Source organism: Drosophila innubila (assembly GCF_004354385.1).
Source record: "Drosophila innubila isolate TH190305 chromosome 3L unlocalized genomic scaffold, UK_Dinn_1.0 0_D_3L, whole genome shotgun sequence".
NCBI lineage: Eukaryota > Metazoa > Arthropoda > Insecta > Diptera > Drosophilidae > Drosophila > Drosophila innubila.
Window position 1 is genome coordinate 22,138,837 of NW_022995376.1, and position 23,447 is coordinate 22,162,283.

The 23,447-nt window shown below is 38.7% G+C and overlaps 6 protein-coding genes across 10 annotated transcripts; 1 reads left to right on the top strand and 5 right to left on the bottom strand.

The window, feature by feature from the left end:
- Positions 1-119: 119 nt before the first annotated feature.
- Positions 120-5,196, bottom strand: LOC117788657 (major facilitator superfamily domain-containing protein 8). 3 transcript variants are annotated; one of them, XM_034627489.1, is made up of 6 exons: positions 5,136-5,196; positions 2,486-2,712; positions 1,917-2,423; positions 1,705-1,856; positions 588-1,184; positions 120-532 (listed from the first exon to the last, which is right to left on the bottom strand). In XM_034627489.1, exons 2-6 carry the CDS (start codon positions 2,675-2,677, stop codon positions 364-366), a joined length of 1,617 nt encoding a protein of 538 aa, XP_034483380.1. In that variant the 5' UTR covers positions 2,678-2,712; positions 5,136-5,196; the 3' UTR covers positions 120-363. The 3 variants fall into 3 exon arrangements, with proteins under 3 accessions (XP_034483380.1, XP_034483379.1, XP_034483381.1); XM_034627488.1 differs by lacking the exon at positions 5,136-5,196 and having other exon boundaries at positions 2,486-2,808; XM_034627490.1 differs by lacking the exon at positions 5,136-5,196 and having other exon boundaries at positions 1,917-2,419; positions 2,486-2,624.
- Positions 5,197-5,989: 793 nt separating this feature from the next.
- On the bottom strand, positions 5,990-7,528 carry LOC117788659. Its single transcript, XM_034627491.1, has one exon. The coding sequence runs from the start codon at positions 7,317-7,319 to the stop codon at positions 6,057-6,059; it is 1,263 nt and encodes a 420-aa protein (XP_034483382.1). The 5' UTR covers positions 7,320-7,528; the 3' UTR covers positions 5,990-6,056.
- Positions 7,529-7,634: 106 nt separating this feature from the next.
- Positions 7,635-8,411, bottom strand: LOC117788663 (signal recognition particle 19 kDa protein). Its single transcript, XM_034627497.1, has 2 exons — positions 8,243-8,411; positions 7,635-8,182 (listed from the first exon to the last, which is right to left on the bottom strand). The coding sequence occupies exons 1-2, from the start codon at positions 8,305-8,307 to the stop codon at positions 7,756-7,758; spliced, it is 492 nt and encodes a 163-aa protein (XP_034483388.1). The 5' UTR covers positions 8,308-8,411; the 3' UTR covers positions 7,635-7,755.
- A 1,256-nt stretch (positions 8,412-9,667) lies between these two features.
- On the top strand, positions 9,668-15,433 carry LOC117788662 (geranylgeranyl pyrophosphate synthase). 2 transcript variants are annotated; one of them, XM_034627495.1, is made up of 7 exons: positions 9,668-9,906; positions 10,109-10,263; positions 13,696-13,840; positions 13,895-14,155; positions 14,223-14,325; positions 14,387-14,514; positions 14,587-15,433. In XM_034627495.1, the coding sequence occupies exons 1-7, from the start codon at positions 9,841-9,843 to the stop codon at positions 14,740-14,742; spliced, it is 1,014 nt and encodes a 337-aa protein (XP_034483386.1). In that variant the 5' UTR covers positions 9,668-9,840; the 3' UTR covers positions 14,743-15,433. The 2 variants fall into 2 exon arrangements, with proteins under 2 accessions (XP_034483386.1, XP_034483387.1); XM_034627496.1 differs by having other exon boundaries at positions 13,732-13,840.
- A 672-nt stretch (positions 15,434-16,105) lies between these two features.
- LOC117788099 (transcriptional repressor CTCF) lies at positions 16,106-19,067 on the bottom strand. Of its 2 annotated transcripts, none has more exons than XM_034626765.1 (4): positions 18,819-19,067; positions 18,420-18,756; positions 16,368-18,358; positions 16,106-16,303 (listed from the first exon to the last, which is right to left on the bottom strand). In XM_034626765.1, exons 2-4 carry the CDS (start codon positions 18,748-18,750, stop codon positions 16,196-16,198), a joined length of 2,430 nt encoding a protein of 809 aa, XP_034482656.1. In that variant the 5' UTR covers positions 18,751-18,756; positions 18,819-19,067; the 3' UTR covers positions 16,106-16,195. The 2 variants fall into 2 exon arrangements, with proteins under 2 accessions (XP_034482656.1, XP_034482654.1); XM_034626763.1 differs by having other exon boundaries at positions 18,823-19,066.
- Positions 19,068-20,502: 1,435 nt separating this feature from the next.
- Positions 20,503-23,217, bottom strand: LOC117787722 (putative RNA-binding protein Luc7-like 1). Its single transcript, XM_034626322.1, has one exon. It carries the CDS (start codon positions 23,140-23,142, stop codon positions 21,847-21,849), a length of 1,296 nt encoding a protein of 431 aa, XP_034482213.1. The 5' UTR covers positions 23,143-23,217; the 3' UTR covers positions 20,503-21,846.
- Positions 23,218-23,447: the final 230 nt, after the last annotated feature.

Here is a 23,447-nt window from a genome sequence, read left to right on the forward strand (position 1 = left end):
TTTACGGCAGACACCGAACTTCATTCCGAAACCAGATTCATCACCAGGAAATGGAAGTAGAAAAGTGTTTCATGCCAATTCTCAATTTTTCATATTTTTTAATTCGATTTCTTTATTAAATCATTTTATAAGCTCTTTATTGCTGTATGTATATTGGAAGTTCGCATCCTTGCTTAAAACTGATACGCGAATCCAACTGAAATCTTTTTCATATCGATTTTAAAGGTTTTCTCAGCCTTGATATAAATATATGCACACATAAATCTAATTCAAAACGCAAAATATTAAAGTTATTTTCTAGAAATTCATATAGAATATTTAACTTAAAGGCAGTACAAAAATATATTGAGTTCTCCCCTACTGCTACGCCTGCGAACTGGGAACAATGCGTACGACCTTGGATGTCGCAAGTAGCTCATCCTCAACATCGTCAATAGGCGAGTTTGAACTAGATAGATCTTTTGTATTGTGCAGCTCTTGTAGCTCCACAACTTTTGCCATCTTGTCGAATGTTGGTGGTATGAGCAATTTACTGGAAAGAAAAATGAGCTCAGATAATATATTTGATAAGATTGTGGATGACTTACTTGGAGAATAGCAGCCAAATCATAGATATTATCATCATAACCGATGTGAAACCAAAGGTCCAATAGGTGCCAAGTCGTGTATAGATGGAACCAACGAAAACAGGACCCATAACACGCGACAAGCATCCTGCGCCAGTCATCAGACCCATCCAAACGCCTTGGGGACGAGGACCCAACACTTTGGAGAATATTGTCTGTATTAGTGTAACGCCAATGGGATAACCCACAGATGTCAGTGCAAATCCGATAATGAACTGCGTTAATGTCAGAGCTGGAAGTTTGGGGCACCAATCCTGCGTTGCTGGACAACCCAAATAGATGGGATCATTGCTGCTGAGATTGGCACTAGCGTTATAAGCCATTGCCAGCTTGGGCGGATCCGGTCCCCAGGGTATATAGAGTAGACGACCAATCACCATTAAGGAGAAGCCACCCCAGATGAGCACGAATCTCTCAGCGAAAAGCTTGCACATAGGTTCAATAAGCACAAAAGTCAACAGAGATATTATTGCAGCGATTGCCATAAATATTCCCATATAGTAGAGTGCTTCTTCATTGGTCCAGGCAAACATATCCATGGTCAGTGATGTACCCAGCCTGCAAAGAGATCGTCTCTTAGTATAGAAATCAGGGATTGAAACCGTAATCGAATCCGTAATCTTTGACCGATATAAGCCAGTTGAAATTTGTAACTGTAACTAAAACTCTTACCAAAACAAGACCTTATACTATGATACCGAAAGCTCGAAATTATTCAAACAGAAGTAACCGATTCAAGTATAACGGCTAGCTAAGAAGTAACTAATTAACTAAATAATTTTGATTTTTAATTTGAATATTGACCTTATTAAACAGTTTTTTTTTTTAAATCAAAGAAATTTTGATTTCCAAGGATTTATTATTTCTTTTCTGAACCGAAATCTTACTGGTATTTTAAAACCGAAACATACAAAAAACCAGTAACCGTTACGAAACCGATAAACAAAGATTTTGAGTAACCGAAAAACGAATAGCAAAATACAAAGACAACCGAAACTACAACTTATGCCGATATGCGATTCGGCTTGATAGCCTGATAGAAATATAGAAATACTTTCAAGTCTTGAACAAAACTCACGTTTCCAGCAGCACAAAATTAAAGACCAGCACAAAGAAGGCCACAATCAGGGTCCAGGCGGAAAAGTAGTTCGGTTTGATGGCCTTCCAAGTGTCCCGCTCTGAAGTGCCACCTTGCATCACCATTATCTCTCGAGCGGCAATTTTGTGCTCCTAAAATGGGACGCGATAATACTAAATATAGGCTGTATGTCTTCCAAAGGTGTTACTTACTTGAAACACGAATGGCAGAAACATGACAAAGTTGCCCATGCTCATGATGACATTTATCCAGCCGGAGGCAGTGTACATGTTAATATGCATGCCTCCCCAGAACCACACATATCCCTCGCGGCCTAACGGAGTGACGAGAGCCTGAAGTCCAGGGCCAATGATGAAGCCCAGCACCTGGGCAAGAGATACCATGGAGACGGCATGGGTACGTTCGCTGAGACGCGTTGCAGCCGACAAGTAAGATCGGCACAAGGCAATATTTGCCGAACTGACACCGATAAGGAATCGTGAAGCCAACATCCAGTATTTAACATTCTCCTGGCACAACTCTAGCGACGAATACAGCCCGCTGGCAATGGTGAAGAGCCCCAGGGAGATCAGAAGAGGCAGGCGGATTGTGCCCAGCTTGTTGCCCCACCAGCCAAAGATGGGACTAAATATCATTTGACCCAATGGATTGGCCGCCACAATTAGACCCATAAACTCCTTGCCCGCATTGGGATCTAGCTAAAGGAATGTACCATATTATAAACTACTCATATCTACATGAGTATTGATTGATCACGCACCTCGCTTAGGAATGGCCAAATTCCGGTGAGAATAATGCTAAATCCGAGCGCCATTAGAAACATTGTAAAGTAGATAATGCGAACGGAGCGCCAACGCTGTATGTAATCCTCTAGCCTTTCCAGACCATCGTCCAGATCCTCGGGCAACTTGCTTGTCTCCATACGAGCGCGCAACTTGCGACAGAATTCCATTGCTTGTCTGTGGACGTAATTTTGGTTACTCTTGTCTACCACATGTTGCACATAGGGGAGAGGAGGTGTTATTGTGGTGTGCATTATGAGTTTATGAGTAAATTATAAGTGATATGAGTAAATCTTATACATTATTCGAGTATAAACGATTAGTGTTTTTATATTCAACTATTATTCTATTCTATTCTATTCAACTAAAATTCAAAAATCAAATGATTCTGGCTTGCTTTGGGCCTTAGACGTATCTGCAGCTGGTCGATTAGTTGATTTTTACAATACGGGTATAATAATAACTTCATAAAATAACTATAGTGAAATATCTCTTATTACAGGGAAAGTACATACACGTACACGAAAAAGAAGCTCTTAGCATATTTGACCCGCTATATTATATTTATTAAATAAGATACTACAAATATTATTAATTAAAGGGAATGCAATTAATTTGCTCAAGTTTTAATCTTAATGAAAAAATCTGCGTTTCAATAAAAGATAAACTCATTTCAAAGTCGAGTGTGGAATGATAAGTCATTGACCTGCTTATCGAGGGTGGTCAGTTAAGTCATTGGCCTAAGTAGAAAAACGCAGTATAGGTTGCTGTACTGCAACTGTATACTAGGCATATTGCACATATGTATCTGTAAATAAATACAGAGATAGATAAAGAAAAGAAAAGTTTTCAAAATTATCCAATTCAAATATTGCCAAAATTAATCAGGGACGGTATTTCATGAAACTGAAACAAGTATCAGGTGATGGATTATAATTTTCAAACAAATTAGAATTGAACTTAAGGTAATTTTACTACTTCTGAAGATCTATTAATCCACCCACCTATTGTACGTGGTTGTTTAACACAATACTAAGGCCAACGATTTATCAATCCACCCGCGTATTATACGTTGGTGTTCATCACAATTTAATAGAATTTTAGTACGCATAAAGCTACGTAATTAATAAGTCGGGTCACAAGGTTAGAATTGCCGCAAGAGTTTTCTCAACAGACTTATCACATTGCCACAGACTCAATGCTTGCAGATAAACAAACTGAGAAGCGTACGCCGATTTCTCATTTGTTTTGTTTCTTGTTTTTTATCGCCAAAACCAATTCGACCGCTTATCATTCATTGCCAACTCTTTAGTCGTAGTCTCACACACACACACACACACAAATACACATATATTAATTGTTGAGTGTATTGTCAGTAAAAGTCACTTGTCGCCGTAGTTTGTTATCTTTTAACGCTTAACGACGCAAGATACTAAATAGTTGGCAATGCTAAATGGGGATCAGTCATTTTATTACATGACTTTTTTTTTGTTCACTTTCAATTCACGCATTGCAAGTGTGACTCTTTATTTTAAATTTTTCTTGGTTCGATTTGCTAACATAGATTGTACAGCTAGGCACGAAATTATTTTGACAAAGTAATCGAAATAAATTACTTTGTGAATAATTAAACTCAATAGACCTTTTTAATATATTCTATTAATTGTATTTTTTCTGGTTCGATTTGCTTACATTGTATCTATAGTTAGTGAAATTAATATTTTGACAAATATAAAATATTTATTTTTATTTTTTATAAATATTTAAACTTTATAGTAATAATTATTATTTTGTTTTACTTGTTTTAAGAACAATTAAAACCTTTATTATAGTATATTTTAAAATAAAATATGTCAATATGTATTGTCAAAACTATTACTTGTCCCATTGTATCTTATTTGGCGGTGAATCTACAAGTGGTACGTGTGAATTTAAAGTTTGTTGTAGTTTTAAAAGCTTTTTATGACGGCATTTTATTTAAAATATTTTTAAATGAAATCACGCACTCTGCTTAAAACAAATCTACACACATACATATGCTTTTAAATCATTGATTCATTGATTTCAATCAATTCAAAGCATTCTACATACACAATACTCTTTTAAGCATACATATGTGTATGAATGTGTTTACATTCGGTACAATCTTATAAAGACTCATTCTTTGATCGTTTTTTTAAGTCCAGCTGAATAATTTGAATTTCTTTATGTATTCTTGCTTATTATCCAGATGTGCATGTATTGTTTGGATTCATCCATTTCTGATTAAGATTTTTTTCTTTCTTCACACTTTTGTTGTTTTATTTTTGTTACTGCACGCACTCACATAAATACATATATTCACGCTTGAATTCACACAGATAGTCATTGTCAATCTGTTGATGCCAACGCCACCAAACACTGTGGGGCCAACACTGTGTCAAAGCTACATGCATATATATTTGTATGTTTATATCTATGTATTGGTTGTTTACTATATTTTTGTTGTTGCACTTTGTATTGTTACAAACTCGGAAACACTGAGAAGACTTTCTTGCTCTCTTTTCATTTACTCTCTGCGTTCTTTTCGTATAGTAACAATGTTTATTTTGGTCCCCTCTTTTAACCAAATTGTTGACTACCCACTACCTGTTGAGACGTTGATGCGACGTTACTGAACCGGTCTACGTACAGCAACAGCTGAAGACGCACTGCGCGGCGCCAACGATCAACTAAACTCGGTATTTTTGAGGAGATCTGTTGCCAACACTGTTGCCAATTTTCGACCGTTAAAAATAGTCAGATTTGAAAAAAGGAAAATAAAGAAATAAGGTAAAAAATGCGTAATATAATAGTTGATTTATAAATGCATTCAAAACAAAAAGAAACATTTATGATTTTATTGATTTTCCTTACTTAAAAAAACTTTTAAGCACCTTAAAAATATCTAAATTGACAACAGTGGCTGCCAGCACTGTTGCCAACTTTTTAGATGAAAAAAATAACGGCACAGCTGATTTACAGCTGTAGTAGCAGCGCTGCCAACTTATTTTAATGGTCATGTCGCCAACAAAAATGGTCTGGCATTTAGTCATCCCCAAAAGTATGCAATATTAATATATTTATCGCTTTTATATGCCGCCTGAAAGCATGCTACTCGTTGCAATGTCGATGTCTCCTAGCAGCTCGAAAGCATGCTACACTTATTGAAAAACACTTGAACATCATCAGTTAGATCATTTTTAATAAAATGATCTTTTTAGGGAAAAATGATCTTTAGTGTGGCGCCATCTATTGTCTGTATTGCGAGGCTTCCTTTTGGCGCTCATTACGAACTAATCTGGCAGCCCTGCCTTGTACATTAGCTTTTTAAATTTTAAACTTTTTTTTTACAAAAACGAAGAGTGAATATTAAAAAAAACACGAAATTTATTTAATTGCCTAAATTGGGCATCGGTTAAGAAATTTTATTGGTATATCTGTAAAAGAAAAACAAACAGCCATTTACAGTGTCCTTAAAAATATATGTAGCACAATTATACAATTTGTACACGTTTAAAGATTAATGTTTTACTGCTCTCCGCGCATCCGCTTCAAACGCTGCTGCCGCAGCCAAGGCAAAAGAAGACCACGGGGTGCTAGTGGGGGTGGGGGCACGACAAGTGGTGCACGCGTAACGGTAATTGCAGATCGTGCGACATCCTCTCTATCGTTATCATTATCATTATCATTATTTCTATCGATAACTCGATTTCTGACGCTGAGGCGACGCTTCAGTTTCTTCTTGGGCTCTTTGCGCTCCATGGATTTGGGCAGGACATCGTTCATGATGTTCAAGCTGAAGACATCGCCACTGTTGTTATCGGCAGCTAAGTGACTCACCGTGTCCTGCAGCACGCGAGGAATGCGCTCCACAACCTGCAGAGCATCTCGAAGCGGTCGAATCTCCTGTTGAGGCTTTGGTTCCTCCACTTCCACATCCTCTTCAATCGAAACAGGTTTAATTACTCTGCTCTTTTTAGATTTCCTGACACGCTCGTTGTCTTCCTGCTGCTGCTGACGCCTGTAAAGCGGCGCCGGACGCGTCAGCTTGTGAGGAGCAGCTTGCTCCAAGAACCATGGCTCTCGATGAGGTCTTGGCATGGGAACTGCAGTGGCTGCTTGGCGCTTAAAGGCAGCTGCTCGCTCACGCTGCTGCTGGGCACGTGTTCCCAGTGGCGATGGACGCACCAATGTGCTGGCAAAGTCATTGAACCATTCCAGATGATCCACGGAACGCTTATGACGCGCCAGCTCCGATTTCTTGACACCCGACGTTGGTGTATCCAAGGCGTTTAATGAGAGAGCGGGACGCTTTAATCCCAATGCCAACAATGGTTCATAGATGGTAATTGTGGAGCGACGATTACGTGTGGTTTTATTCTCCGAATCTCCACTACGGGCAACCAGTTTCCGCTTCTGCTCGAACTGGCGGGCATTGCGCACAAAGCGATTGCTGCTTGGTCCCTGGATAAGGATCTCGAAGGGTGCATTCAGTGTGCGAGCATTCAACTGCATGGTCTGAATGCATTCCGTGTCCGAGTTGTCATTGTTGCACTCGCAGATGCACTCCTCCCCGCAGTAGAATCCCAGACAGCCGCAATGCTCACAGAGCGCCTTACAATTCCGCTCGTGCTTGTGCTCCACCAGCGGATTGCCATAACGGGATGTGGAGCTGGAGATCGAAGATAACGATGTTGGAGTTGTGGACGTCACACTAGCGGATACGGATAAAGATACTTGGGCAATCAGCAGCACCATTAGTAAACTCATATTGTGTTTATTCCGTATCATTATTATCTATGCTTTGACTTGGTCCGACTCCAATTGGATTTTGGTTGTGCATTTACGTTGAGCTCTCAGCTTTATACGCTGACTTGGTGAAATCGTAAACGTTATTTTCGAGAGATTTTTATTTAGCAACCGCTTCGTGACTGTCAGTCGAATTTCAGTCGATTTTTGTTTTGCTTTGTTGTTCGCCGGAATTTTCGCTGACACCGTGTGATCTTGAGACATTTTTAATTGAGCACATATGCAACGGTTCTTAAAATACGTATTTTCATTTTAGGGTCATCTCAGACATTTCTATAAACTAATATAACAATTTTAAATACGTCCAAGGCCGAATTCTTGCACTTGAACTTCATACATGAACAGCTTTTGTCCAAGTTATAGAATTTTTTATTACAAAAAGTCAACTAAACAAATGCCATTAAAAATCAAAGCCGATTCATCGGCGTTTTCCCTTGCCCTTCTTTCCGCCACCTCCGCCACCGCCGCCAGCACTTGAGCCAGCTGTTGCTCCACTCGACTGTGGCTGTGCCTGAGGCTCGTTCGGTTTATTCTGACGCGTTTTAAGCTGCGGTATTTTGCCGGCTACATGCTTCATGACGGACTCGCGTGTCGCGAATTCGTTGCTGCACAGTGTGCCGTCAGCATTCCGTAGTTGAACGCGCACGCGTCCGCGGAACTGGACTTCCCTGCTCTTCTCGCGGCAGTACTGTTTGTTTTCAACAACAAAATGTAAATTGGACACCGAGAGCACATCTCGAATTTCCACATAAGTTGGGTTCTCAACGCAGTTCTCTTTGGGAAGCCGGCGACCCTCTTGACGGGTCTTCTTGCTGTTGATGTAAGCGGGGTAAATACAAATCCATCTACAATAGATAGAAAGCAGGTGTTATTCTTCCAACGTTGTTGTTTTTTTGTTTTATTACCGCTCCACTTCGTTGTGTTTCATATTGGGATGCCAATTCGTGCGTACTGGTCCTGCTGCTGCCATTTTTGCACTGGTTTCCTTACAAAACAAAGCAATACAATTCAATTTGGTAGGATTTCTATTAAAAGTTTATTTTCCACGCAAGCACCTTGACTTATTAGGGATGCTCAAAACGAAAACGATAGATATGTTTTGTTATCATAGAAGTGAGATATTTCAAGTGACTGGCGATATTCAATTTAATCATCCCTAAAGTTATTTCAAATCGGTATATCGATAAATCGTCAACTCAGGGCGTCAAAGCTTGCAAAACGGCGCGCACTTTAAATAATTTTAGTTTTAATTGAATCAAACTGATAAATAAATAGCTGTTTCTGGCTGGGATGCTTCCGAAAAATAGCCAAAATTGCAATGCAAAATAGATAAAATACTAGCCATTTTTTTTAGCACCGGAATCTATTGCAATTATTGCTAAAAAACTATAACAAACCATTTTTTTTAGCACCGGAATCTATTGCAATTATTGCCAAAAATACTAAAACAAATCTAAGCTGCGCGCGTTAAGTGAGGAGCAATGTGCCAATGAGTAAAGTAGTTAAGTTTTTTACCTAAAATATACCATACATTTGTGGTATATCAGATTGTAATTCAAAAATACTGAATCAGTATTAACTAGATCGCGTTATTGGTCGCATGTGTCCTCACTGGAAAATTTAAGTTTAGTTCAATGAAAATTTAAAATTCGAAATTTAAAGTTCGTCACCACAAGGAAAGAGACGTTACAAATTTAATTTTAAAAAAATTTTTAAAAATCTCAAGAATTCTACCAAAAAAATTCTGTTAAAATTTAAAGAATTCTTTCTTCAATATTAGAAAAATTCCAAATTATGTGAATTTTCTTGGGTGCAACCAAATTTTTAATTTGATTGAAGTACTACAAGCTGCCAGATCTGGAAATTTTGCAGCGGGCAGCCTTTACACCGGGTGGCAGTCTTCCACACGCTGGCAAGTTTTAAGTGAGCTGGCGCCAAGTCGACAAGTTAAAGTTTCACGTGTTGCAAATTTTAAAATGCAATAGCTTTGAAATAAATTAATAAATTGATGAAAATTAAAATTTGGATATTAGACAAAATTAAGGTTAACATTTTAATAACGGTTTGAAGCTCGTCACCCTTCGGGGAGAGAAATTACAAAATTTAATTCTAAAAAAAAGAAAACAATATAAAAGAGTCGAGAAAGTTCCAACAAAAATTCTGCAAGAAAATAAAAAAATTCTAGCTTCAAAATTAAGAAAAATTTCAATTTAGGTAAATTTTCTTAGGTGTATCTAAATTTTTTTTGATTAAATTAGAACAAGTTGCCAGATCGGGAAATGTTGTAGGGTGGCAGCCTTTGCACCTGGTGTCATTCTTCCAAACCACCGTCTGCTTAAAAGTTAAACACAACGTGCGGAAACACGAACAATTCTAGTCACGCGTATTGGGCGCTCGACCAACAACACTTTAACGCTCCACCCGCATAGCCAATTCCACAGTGGCAAACCAAACAACAAATACAAAATAAACGCAAAGAAATACAACAACAACGCGCCACACAATGGATGAACTGAATTGTATACTGCAAAAAACCAAAGATAAATCTACGCAAAAGGAACAGGACGAGGTAGCCATCTAGACATACCCAAACCCAATTCCCATAACCAGTTAACCGTTAACCAGTGACAGCGTTGTCACTTGAACTTTGACATTTTTACTGGCCAAAAACGGAGCACAAACCTTTTGCGTTTACCTCTCTCTTATATTTTGTTGTGGTTTATTTACATGCTGTTTGTCATCGCTGCCCACACGCACACACACGCATACAGATTCTGCTACAGCCCTTTACGTACATACAACAAATTCCTGGCAAACAGTTTCGCTCCGAATTGGCCTTGGCCTTCAATCACTGGTTGCTCATACCGGCCGAAAAGTTGACGCAGATTGGCGAGATTGTACAAATGCTGCATAATTCCAGTTTGCTGTAAGTTTGTTAAATTATTATATACAATAATACGTATGTATCTTTATTTACATTTCTGTTTATACTGCATTTTGGCCAATGTTTGCTTGCGTTTTATTTTATTTCTATTTATCTCTGCTTATTCAGCTAGCAAATCTCACACCATTACCTTTTTACCCTATACTAAATCAATGTTTCATCTCACTTCGCACTTTGTATGTGTTTATTTCTATTTATGTTTGTTGTTGGGGCTTTGTTTACGTATGTATACTCAGAAATTTATAAGCGCGTTGAGTTTAATAAAAAGGGGGAAAATAGAATACCATTTCCTGCTCAAGGAAGTTATTAAAAAAGATTTCAAACACATATGCATGATATAAATACATTAATTTAATCAATCAATATCAACTTGAAAAGGCAAGAAAATAATAAATAGAAGCATTTTTATGATTTATTATTGCATTTCAAACCATATTGTGATATTTTATTATGTCTATATTCTGTACATTCTCTTCCCTGCCTTAGATGGCCGATTTGCTTATCTGGCAGCTGCTATCACTCAGGCAACAATTCAATGAATTTCATATTTTTCATAAACCCCCACGTATAACATGCATATATATCAATAACTGGCATATACTACGTATATACTTTGCATTATCATCATTGTTTGTTGGGCAGGGGAAGAAAGTGGGTGGTGGGGAAGAATTTTGTGTAGAAATTGGTTAAATGACTCACACTCTGTTTATGTATTTATATGCCTTATATAAATATTTTTGGTATCTGCCGCAAATCAATTCCAAAATTTTAACAATAGCCCGCAGCGTTCTCTGTATACGAATAAATTTCAATTACAGTATTTGTTAGCAAATTGCGCCTTTTTATTCTCTGAAATGGAATTGCATTAATTGTTTAGATTTTTCATTGTCGAACTGAAACGAGAGTGTACATATGTATGTACAAATATATAGGTTTGTATATATTTTGTGCTGCAGATAAAGTATGACTGAGAAGCGCAACAGTTAAACTCTGAACTTCAGTAATTAAAGTGCTTCTCAAAGCAATGGGCGCTTTAATTAATGCCTCCCTTATGGATACATTTTTGCTAAATTTGTTACAGATAAAGTCTGAGAGACAGGCGAAACATCTTAAGTATTGAAAGTGCTCAAAGTGCTTTAAGGTCATAGTTATATAAATAAGTTTATAAATACATATTCTTATCATTACTTTTGATGCTTCCCCATTGTTTGCCTTTGCAACCGATTTGTTGTTGGCTTCAATCATGCAGGCTAATCCTTTCTGGTTGCCACCTGTCGCTCATCCCCTTTCCATGTCCGCCCGTTATTCAAATGCAAATGTGCTGAAATGTCCTTAATGCTGCTTAATATCCTGCATTGTTCATTCAGCGCCAGTTGTAGGCGTTGACTGACAGCTGAGAGCTGTTATCGCTTCTCCTACTCCTCCTCCTCCTCCTCTGTGCCCACTTATGTATAAATGGCATTCAACACAAGTCGCAAGTCGCACTTTCTCATGTTTTTTGTCCAAATGCATTCTCATATCGGCAAGAACTTGGTGTTTTTATACCCGTTACTCGTACAGTACAAGGGTATATTGTTTTTGTTCACTTTATGTAACAGGGAGAAGAAGATGCCATAACTCTATAAAGTATATAATTTTATAAATATTTATAGCTATTATTTTTAAATGTTTAAACAATAAAAAAAATCCATTGTAGGGTATTTTTTATGCCAAATATGTTTTTTTTTTTTAATTTGATCAAAACAATTTCTTGACTAACTGTCAATAAATACCAAGAAGGACAAGTTTGTAATTGTTATTATATTCCCTAAGGAAACCAAAGGGTTTTCAATAAAAAAAAACAACTTAAACCACAGTTCTTAAGATACATTTTTAAGATAGATGGCGCTTTTTAGACGGACGCTTTTCATTATTATTCCAATCGTTAGGTCTCGTGGCTCCGTAGTTACCTGTCACATAACTAGAGCTACAGTTTAAAAAATAACTAAGCTCGAATCCTACTCAGCCATGGTCAAAATCTATTACATACCTGTGCTGTTTTATCTTAAAATGTCACTGAATATGCTTTAAGAAACATGTAGCGTGCTCATAATAATAATAAGTGTATAAAAAATAAAACATCTTAATGATCCAACTTAATCGCATAAAAATTGTAGAAATAAATCGGTAGTTAAGTCTATTTTAAGTTTGAAAGTAAAGTAGGCACTTACAAATACATATGTAGTAACTTTAATACCCTGTTGTTTTAAAATGCTTTAATATATATTTTTTAAAAGTGTAACGGGTATCTAAAAATCGGTGACTCGACTATAGCGTACTTTTTACAACTACAATAAGCATTCTCAGCGGCAAAAAGAGGAGCTTCAAAGGCGTCGTCAGCATCAGCATCATCGTCATCGCCAAGCCATTGTCATTTAGTCAGCTTGTCGACAGGCATTGTCACAATGTAACAACTCTTGCAAAGTGACTTGCCCACTCCACTTCACTGCCGGTCCTATATACTCATTCCCCTCCCGCTCCCAGCTCCCGTTTAGCACCCCATTCGCATCCATTTAGCTCGACTAGGCGCCTCGCATGAACGCCCACGCCCACGCCTCCAATTCCAATTCCCATTCCCTTCAAACGATTCCAGCCTAACGCGCGCGCAAACATTTTTTAATTACGCAAATGTCGGCTGCCCAGTTTGCCTTGCCAGCGGGCGTGTTATTGAAGCGATATGGGCCTCAAAGAGAATCTTAAATTTATGTGCTATACATGTGAATAGTTGGTTGTTACATGTTTGCTTGTCGCCGCTGTTGTTTAGCATGCTGCGAGGGTTGCTTGTATACATTTTATTATTCATATGTTTACCCGTATTGCACGTTTCATGTATGCAATAGACCCTCAAAAATTAAAGATACGAGTATTAAGATTGCATGCTAATTTATGTACGCAGTCTTCTTGAATTATTAATAAATATTTGTATAGTATATGAGTATTTACATACCACGTGATCCTACTCTTTTTATAATTAATAATAATAAACAGAAGTTCATATAACTGAGATGTTTAAAGATTATAGTTTTTAATACAAAAATTGTAAAACAACAATTTTTAAATTATGTTTATTATAAACAATCATTTACATCTACATTTTTGTATTTGAATATTAATAAGAAATTTAAATAAAATTTAAATTTAAAAAAAATCAAAATTAACTCCTTTTTTAAATGTGTATTATAAAAATCCAAAATAACTCTTAGCTAACTCTTTAGATAACTCATTAATCTGCCCCGCAAATAGTTATTAGTATATTAATTTATGTTGTACAACATTGTAAATGCATTAACACGCACAAACTCACACACACATCAATGAAATAGATAAAACAAATTAGCTGAGTGTTCTAAATGTGTTCTTAACACTAACTTACAGCATTGATGATATTGAAGACAATTCGATTCTTCGCAGAGGTGTGCCCGTGGCGCATTCCATTTACGGCGTGGCCAGCACCATCAATGCGGCCAACTATACATTGTTCCTGGCCCTCGAGAAGGTACAGCAATTGGGACATCCAGAGGCAAGTTCAATTACTTAACCAATTACCAATTATAAAGCTCATTGAATGTTGCAGGCAACCAAAGTGTATACGGAACAGTTGTTGGAGCTGCATCGTGGCCAAGGAATGGAGATATATTGGCGCGATAGTTTTACATGTCCCTCCGAATCAGATTATAAATTGATGACCGTACGGAAGACTGGCGGCCTGTTTATGCTGGCCATACGACTTATGCAGCTGTTTAGTGCCAACAATGAGGATTATTCAAAGTTAACAGCCATTTTGGGCCTATATTTTCAAATACGCGACGACTATTGCAACTTGAGCTTGAAGGAAGTGAGTAGCGTGCATCATATGAATATTTAATGTCAGTTCAAAGGCAGTAATCAATATGTCTATATAGTATACGGAGAACAAGAGTTTTGCGGAGGATCTCACGGAGGGCAAGTTTGGATTTCCAGTTATACACGCAGTGCGTACACAGAAACAGGACAAACAGGTTTTGCGTAAGTCCTTCAACTTACTCGTAACTTGACAGCGAGTGTTAATTGTGCCTCTCCTTGATAGACATATTGCGACAGCGCACGCACGACATTGAGGTCAAGAAGTACTGCATCAGCTTACTGGAAAAACTGGGCAGCTTTCAATACACACGCAAAGTGCTTGAAACGCTTGACGTGGAGGCGCGTGCCGAGGTTGCTAACAAATCTTACTCAGAATATTTTGTTATAATCTTTCTTATGTTGTCAATTTGTTTGACCTTGCAGGTGACGCGTCTGGGCGGTAATCCCTATATGGATAGGCTACTCAATAAGCTGTTGTCCTGGCAGAATAACGATAGCGCCAGCATCACTCAATCGAACCAAATCAATCACAACAATGTCACACGCAGTCCCAACCAGAATACCCTCAATTGTAATTAACAGCCAAAGAGGCAGAAGAGGGAGCAATCGTGAATTGCAAACGGCAGAGTTAAAGCCTCCTCTTTTGCTGCTAATCCAAAAGCACCGCAACAGCAACAACCACAGCAACAGGCACAGCAACAGGCACAACAGCAAGCAGCCTGCATGAGTGCGCCCTTGTTGCGATTCCTACAAAAATTGAAAATCTTCTAAGGTTTTAGTTTGCCCCTTGTTTCAACTTTGTCTCCCAAAGCTGCTACAAAGCAAACGGTTCGTTTTTGTTATTCTTAAATACAACTAATGAAATGATTTTAAACCAACATAGCAGCAGCCTTACAACAAATGGTTAAGCCAAAAGTTAATTGATAAGCAAAGCTTATGAAGAGCTATCAAAGAGCTGTAGCACAGCTTCCCAAGAATTTCTTAATGTTTAGTTGATTTTTTTTAGTCACATGTGTTATACACTATTGGTTGCTAAGGATTTTTAGTTGGTACTAGTATGTAATTATGTGAGGTTCCTTCATTTTGACTGTTGTATTTCTAAATGTATTTTGTATGTACGAAGTAATTTTTCAAAAAATTTCTAAATGTATTATTCAATTTGTATCTAAACACAAACTCGAAACTTATTGTGCACTTCCTATATTGTCGTTGTTCCATTTTACATTTGTTAAAAATGTTAAAAAAAAAAAAAACAAAAATTACACAAAAACAACAAACTACAAATCATATATGTATTAACTAACAAATTGTTAACGATTAAAGCAACAACAAAAGAAACTTGAAAACTATATTTGAAATGATAAAAATTGTTAAATTAATGCACTGCACAGCAGTTTTTTTGCACTATATATACATACTTACACATAATCTATATATATAAATATGCAAAATATATTTTTATTGTATACATGGCACGCAACAAAATTGCAAATGCTGAAGAATAGAGAAACAACACACAGATTTATTGTAAAATAATGAAGATATGGGGCAAACAGCTGAGAATTTATTGTGCACGCCAAAATGCACGATAACTACATACATATATATATATATATATATTGTCATACACGAGAGTAACTTTGAAGTATTTAAATAAATATGGTATTTATGACACTAATATTGCAATAATTTAATAGCCACCTTCCTGACGAGTATCTATCAGGGACCGGAAATAACAGATTAGTATGAACATTTAAATTTATAAAAAAAAGAACACTATTTTCTGCACAAGTAATTAGTAATAGAATAGAAATCATTAATAATTATTTTCTGATTTTGAAAATAAATATTAAAAATATTATTACGTAGAAGTCATGTAATGACTGCTATTTTGATTTTTAAAATAAAATAGCTGTTACGGTCCCTGGTATAAATTAAAAAATTACTTTTTTATAAACATTTTTTATTTGATCTGGATATTCTATGCATTTATAAATACAAATATGTACCAAGAGTGATAGATTCATTTAAGCTACGTGTCCTGTTCAATCATGTCCATTAGGTGCATAAACTCTTGTGATGTGCCATCTACTTCGGTCACGGACTCATCATACTCCTCGTAAACAGTATCAGCATCATCCTAAAGTAAAACAAGCGAATTTAAATTACATACATTGAGAATGGGGTTGTGTTCATAAATGTACCTCGAAGCCGAAACAATTGTTGGCAGTTATCTTTTGGGTGCTAGGCTCACGTTTGACAACGACTTCATTGTCATCGTCGACCAGTTGGACGACCATGAACTGATTATCTTCACCCTGAAGCTCCACGGTGAATTCATTAGCATCCGGCTCCTCCTTAATGCGAAATGTTCCAGCTTGAGTTGTTACCCCCCGATGACCACGAGGAACTTTCAGTTGGCGATTAATAATGATGGGCTTGTTCTGTGTCCTCTGTGAACGCTCTCTTATTACGACAGTATTGGATGCGTTTCTCGTTCTTGGCGTGGAACTGGGCATAGGCTCCACAATATCTTCACTTTGTATCTCGTCGTCCTCGTCATCGTCCTCTAACTGCTCGAGCTCCGTGATATCATATTGCTCATCCAAGTCTATGGAAATATCTTCATTCTTTTCCAGAATGTCAATTTCTTTGCTATTCACCAAAGTGACAATGCTACCATCTGGCTGTAATCGAACGTTGCGTCCCAGTTTCAGCTTTAGTTTCTCCTCGCGTGCATTAAGCGTATCATCATGGGTCTCCATGTGTCGCATCAGATTGCCCTTATGGGTAAAGATACGTGGACAGCTGGGGCAAGAGTGTAGCTTCTCTCGCGGCTCCGGCGGCTTATAGTGTTCATTGTGCATGACATTCTTATGACGGCGTAGCAATTGATGTTGCCGGAATGCCTGTGGACACAAATCGCACGTGAAAGGCTTGGTGTCGGTGTGTATACGCATATGCGAGTCCAGATGACGCTGCGACACGGAGGCATAGCTGCAAAGGGTGCAACGATAGCATTTCTCGCCCTCGTGTGACTTCACGTGTAGCTTGTACTGATAGCGATCGGGCAGCTCTTGTTTGCATCGCTTGCACACCAAGGGCTTATCCGAGGTGTGCATGTTGGCCATGTGGGTGCGTAGATCCGCTTTGCGACCGCATGTCGTGGGACAGAGACTGCACTGGAAGACTGGCTTGTCGACCACGCTGTGGATTAGCTTGTGTGCCTTGAGCGAGTTCGATTGTGTGAATCGCGATTTGCAGATGTCACATTGGTATTTCTTCTCGCCCGTGTGTATGACCAAGTGACGCTTCAGCTTAAACATATCTTGAGAGGCATACGTGCAATGTGGACACTGATACGGTCGCTCTCCCGTATGGCATGTCATGTGGCGACGCAGCTTGGTCAGCTCGACGCTGGCATAGCTGCATTCGGTGCATTTGTGCGGCTTCTCCTTGGTGTGCTTATAGCGTGTATGGCGTATGAGTTCTCCACTGGTTGTGAAAGCGCTTTCGCACTGCTTACACTTGTGCGGCTTGTTGCCCATGTGTGTGTTCAGATGATTCACCAGTCCCATGTTCGACTTGAAGCCACGGTCACAGATCGAGCACTTGAACGACAGCTCGGCGTCATGGGAGCGCACATGACGTGAGATCAGGAATTTCTTATTGGTAGTATAGCTGCAATGGGAGCAGGCGTATTTATGCGAATCAGCCGACTGTGTGGGCAATGTTTTCAGTTTATACTCTTTGCCGGATAGCACAAAGTCCACGTCCGGCTTTGCAGACATGTTGGCTGCATTATCCTCAAACTCAAAGACTTCATCGTCGCATATGCTGTTCTTCCCCAACATTGAATCATCAAGTGTTATGGAATCTTTTGTTTGATTCACATCCGACTCTTTCTCATTAACGATCATTGGATCATCTACAAGCTCTTCAATTATCTCCTCATTATCCACCAACAATTCGACAGCTTTTGATTCCGGTTTTGCAGCTTTTCGTTGTGAACGTAAATAAGCCTTTGGAGCAGTGACTGGTGCCGTTGGTGTCGATGGTGTCTTATTCCGAGTCCTATTTTGGGATGTTTTGGGCGTCGGCTCGGCTTTCTGACTGCGTTGCGGCGTCGGTTCCGATTTCTGGTTTCTTTGTGGTGACGACTCCAGTTTGGGCTTAACTGGACGCAGATTAATTGCTGTGCGAAAGATTAAATCAGATTGTATTGAGATACTAGACTTTATCTTAGAGCTACAAACCTTTCGAGGCATTTGTGGTGCTTGATCGGGTTGCACTGCGTACAGTTATCGCTGCTGGTTTCGACACTACCGGTGGCTTCAGTTTATTTGTTAGTTTGAGCTTCTTTTTTGGCGTCGTTTTGATATAGCAATTGCCTTCGTCGTCAATAAAGTACTTATCATCATCATCTTCCTCCTCATTCTCTTCTTCTTTTTCCTCATCATCAACATCTTTAGCATTTAAATCCTTGGCATTTCTGGCTTCGGAGTTGCCATCCTCAATTTCCTTGTGAAAATTCATGAGAAACGACTGCAAATCTTCAGAGTCCGAGTCCCGCTTGCGATTTGGCATTTTTATCTAAAAAGGCAGCAAATGTTTTAGAAATTTTTGCGCCAAAAAACGTTGGTGCTGGTGGCGACCTACAGCGGACATTAAGCGTCCAGCGACCCCAAGCGGCTATTGATTTCTCGCAGGCCTAAGCCTCAGCAAATGTGGCAAGCAATGGCTTTCCAACTCTTTAGCTTTTCGCCTATCCTCCCACGGTTTTTGAATTATGCAGCGCGTTCTCGAAATAGACTAGTCTGTTGATATTATTGTTTTATTATTAACAAAGTGAATTTTTAGTGCAAAGAATTTCCGTCAGAGGTGAAGTAGCAGCTGCGCAAAAGATGGCGGAACGAAACGGCGTTGCCACCTTGTCTAAATAGTTTTTAACAGTTCCATTTTGAGTTTAACATACTGTTAACACGCCTTTACATTTTACTTACCGCGCAAAATGTTGTAAATTTGAAATTTTTTATTTTAGTTCATGCAATTTTTAAAATTGCAATAATTTTGAAATTAGCTAGAATTTTGATGAAAATTTAAAATTCGAAAATCGAAAAAAAATATGTCTAAATATTAGCGAAGGTTTGAAACTCGTCAACCATAGGTAAGAGAAGTTAGAAATTAAATTCTAAAAAAAAAAAAAAATATCATAAAATCGAGAAAATTTCAACAAAAATTCAGCAAAAATTTAAAAAATTCTAGCTTCAAAAATAAGAAAAATTCCAATTTAGTCAAATTTTCAAAGTTGCAACTGAATTTTTTATTTTATTAAATTAGAACAAGTTGCCAGATCGGGAAATTCTGTAGGGTGACAGCCCCAATTAGCACATGCTGCCAGATCGGGAAATTCTGTAGGGTGGCAGCCCCAACTTTGTCGTTTTGAACAATTAAAAAATTCGTATAATCAAAATAAAACCGCTTTCGTATTTCTTCCCCGTCAGACTCCTGCTGCGACTTATCATCATCGAAACTTAACTTTTGCGTCTACGTTTTGCAATCTTCGCTGCCGCGAAGATTTTCGTTACTTTGTCTATCAAAAATGGATGACGTCACTGCCAAAGATGGAATAAACATTAATAATTGATTAATTTCATCTTCATGTACTACTTGGGAGTGGGTGGTACTCTACTTTGATGTGCTAGTGGAAATTGCCTGTGCCATTTGCCAGATTGCCGCGACGCCGGTGCTGTGATGGACAATAAACGCATTCCACGATTACACACGGTCGCCCTTCCGCCTTTTGATTTTAAATATACCCCCATTCAAAATGTAAGGGATCTTTTTTGTTTCGTCGGCCATCTCAAGAAATGTCGAATGTTATAAATTGTTAAAAATTTTTCCGTAATCGTTTCTGTTCTGTTCAAAAAGCACCGTTAGTTTTCCCGGCGTGGCGTCTTTTAAATCGGGACTGTCACAAAATGTGAATAGAACAAAGTTGATGCCTAAACAAACCTCGGCATTTAATTTACCGCCCACTAGAATAATACTTACGTTGATCGATTCCTCTCAGTGTACCGCAAATATTGGGTCATAATACATTTTAAAGTGTAGAACCCAAAACAAATTTATTTGAAGTCGTAATATATATTACATTTGAGGAATTTTTACAAACTTCTTATGTTCAAATACACTTATAATAAATATTAAAATTGTGAAAATTAAAAATAAAATATTTTTTTTATTTTGCATGAATCTTACCCACATACATACGAATATGTATTTACATGTAAGTGTGCCAATATACTCATGGCCCCTAATAGCCCCATGCGTATTTTAATTAACTTATTCAATCCCATACTAAATGCTGTCAAAAGAAACAACGTTAGAAGGAGCCACCCAACCACTTTTGTTAAGCATTTTTAACAGTTTAAACAGAATACTCACATACTAGGCCAGTTTGGTAAGCCCGCTCTTCATTTCTCTGCATTTATCGCAATTCAACTTTAACGTGAGAAAGAAATTAAGTAAAATATGGGTATTTTTTTTTTGTGTTTGTAACTAAATATGAATTACTACAAAATTTTGATTTGATTTGTTTTTTTTTTTTTGAAAATACGTACGTTAAATGTGCTCATCGAACCCTAAGGAACCAACACAATCCTCTTTAGCTGCAGCTTGGGTATAAATACGTACCAATAATATGTTGCTATAAAATTTCTAACGATTATAACGCATACATACCAAACAAACAAACACTCCCAAAAGAATAGACGACGAATACGTACCCAAAACTATGACTGCAATTTAGGTATGTTTACCACATACTCAGTATGTAATTATCGAGATCCCTAGCATTGAAGGCTAGGCGGATGTTCAGTTCAGTTGAATTCAGTTTCTGTTCAGTTAATAAATGTTATATTCACTCAATACGTACCCAGCTTTACGGCTTGGCTTTCAAGCGTATCGCCTGAAAAGTGAATTCAAGTGGGGAAAACGCTTTATAGTTACAATTTAAAATTTTTAAGTGAGTAAGAGAAAGAGAGAGCAGTGATTGTTGATATAGGCTTACCCTAAACGGGCCGATACCGATAATACACACAGTACAGTACAGCAACACACACTCGGGGCCAAGCTGAGAGAGCTGAGAGAAATTACATACATAGGCTGTATTTGTTTATAATTCTTATTTTTTTTTTTTTGGTGTGTTGTTTTCTTGATGGGTATTATAAATAGAATTTATTGGTTATTTGGGGGACTCTGGCTCTACGTACCGTAAGTTTACAACTTGCCGGGGCTGTCAAACTATATATTGAATTGTATATATGAATTATTTACTTAATTGTTTACAGTATCAGCTTACAGTTATTGTTTTCTGATCATTCTGTCTGTCAATTTACATGGATGAAAATCAAAGATAATGAATTAATAATATTTTAAAACAAAAAATATCTGCTTTGCTGTCTAAAGTGCATTCAAGTCATTTATTTATTGAATAATAATGCAATTAGTTGGTTAGCTCTATTTTCTTTTTTTTTTCTGTTTGTTTCTGTTTCCGGTTTTTTTTTTTTTTTTTGTGAATTTTGTTTGCTGTTATGAGTGTAATTAATTCTACGTACGTGCGCTGGACACTGTGGTGTGAAACTAAATCTTCCTGCTTCCCGCTTTCTTCTCTTCAGATCTCTAGCGACGATAGCGCTCACGGGAAAAGGAGCGTCGTCTGTTGCCAAAGTTATTGTTGTTACTGTTGTTGTTGCTGTTGTTGTAGTTACGTCTATCACGTGGCGAACGATCTCTGGAACGGGAACGACGTCTATCATTGCGGCGATCTAAGCCACCGCCACCTCCTCCTCCGCCTCCACCTCCGCCGAAGCGTCCTCTGTCGTTGCGTGAATTGCGATCTCTATCCCTTCGGCCGTCACGTTCTCTGTCGCGATGATCTCGAGGATTATCATGACCTCCGCGTCCTGAGCCTCTTACTTCGGCGTCGCGTCCACGTTGCGGAGCAGGAGCACGTTCCCCATCGCTCTCCCGGGCACTGGCTCTCTCTCTCTCGTTGCTTCTCTCATTGCTTCTCTCGTTGCTTCTCTCGTTCGATTGCTTTTCAGCGTCACGTTGTCGCTGACGCTCTCTGGAACGAGAGCGATGCACCCGCGAGCGTCTGTCCAGCTCACGTCCACCTACAAAGTACCGATTTCTGCCCCTGCCGTCCTCTTCGCGATCTGGTATCTTACCCGAGCGCTTCAGTTCCGCCTTGCGTGGCGCCGCCGTCTTCTCCAGCTCGATGAGCTTTTCGCGTATGGTGAGAAAGCCGAGATGCAACTTACCACCAAAGTGGTCCGCCAGACGAATGTCGTTGTCGTGGATGCCCAAATAGGCGGAGCACACCTCACAGACCCGTAGCTTCTGCTGCTGGTAGGTTGATGCTGGCATCGAGGTTCTATATTCGTGTTCGGCCTTAATCTTCTTACCGCGCAGCTCGTCGATCTCCTTCATTAGCTCCATGCTGTCCTCCACTTCTCCCGCCTCGCCCAGCGCCTCGGCCTTGGCCAGTTTCTTGCCAATCTCCTCCGCCAGACTGTGGACTGCATTTGCCTTTTCAGCCACCTCGGCCGTCAATTCCTCTTGGGTCTCCTTCAGGCGCTGCTTCGCCGAATCTGTGCGCCGATCGCAGTCCGCAATGAAGGCTTGCAGGTGCTCCATGGCCTCAATGTCGTAGTAGTAGTCCCGCGACTTGGACGCACTCTCGTAATCTGCACGAAAAGCCAGATCATGCACTTTGGGACACTCACCGAGATCCATGCGCGTGGATGCCAGGATGTCGTGTGGACAGCAGTCCAGCAGAAATGACTTGCAGACGCGTGCATCCGAGAACTTGAGGCCGCGTCCATCGTCTCCATTGCGGGTGGTACCCATCAGCTGGTCCAGCATTGCACGCATCTGATCTGTTGCAGACATTTTATTGCTCGGCGCGCTCATTATGTAGCACCTTTCTTAATTTCTATAATCTTTTTTTTCCACTTAATTTTCACTGTGAAAAAAAAGTAGAGTTGTATTGAAATCGTTCGAAATAGGTGCCCACACACGATTAAAGTGGCCACACACGATTAGGGTGCCCACATACGACAGGAATGTGCGATGAGCATGCTCGATTAAATTTTCAACGTGTTGAGACTAGTTGACGAGCGGCTCGTTGATTTCGAAAAGTATCAATATTCTAAATATTTATTGATAACATTCGTATACAGTAAACGGCTCAGTTTTTATGGGCAACAAAAATTGTA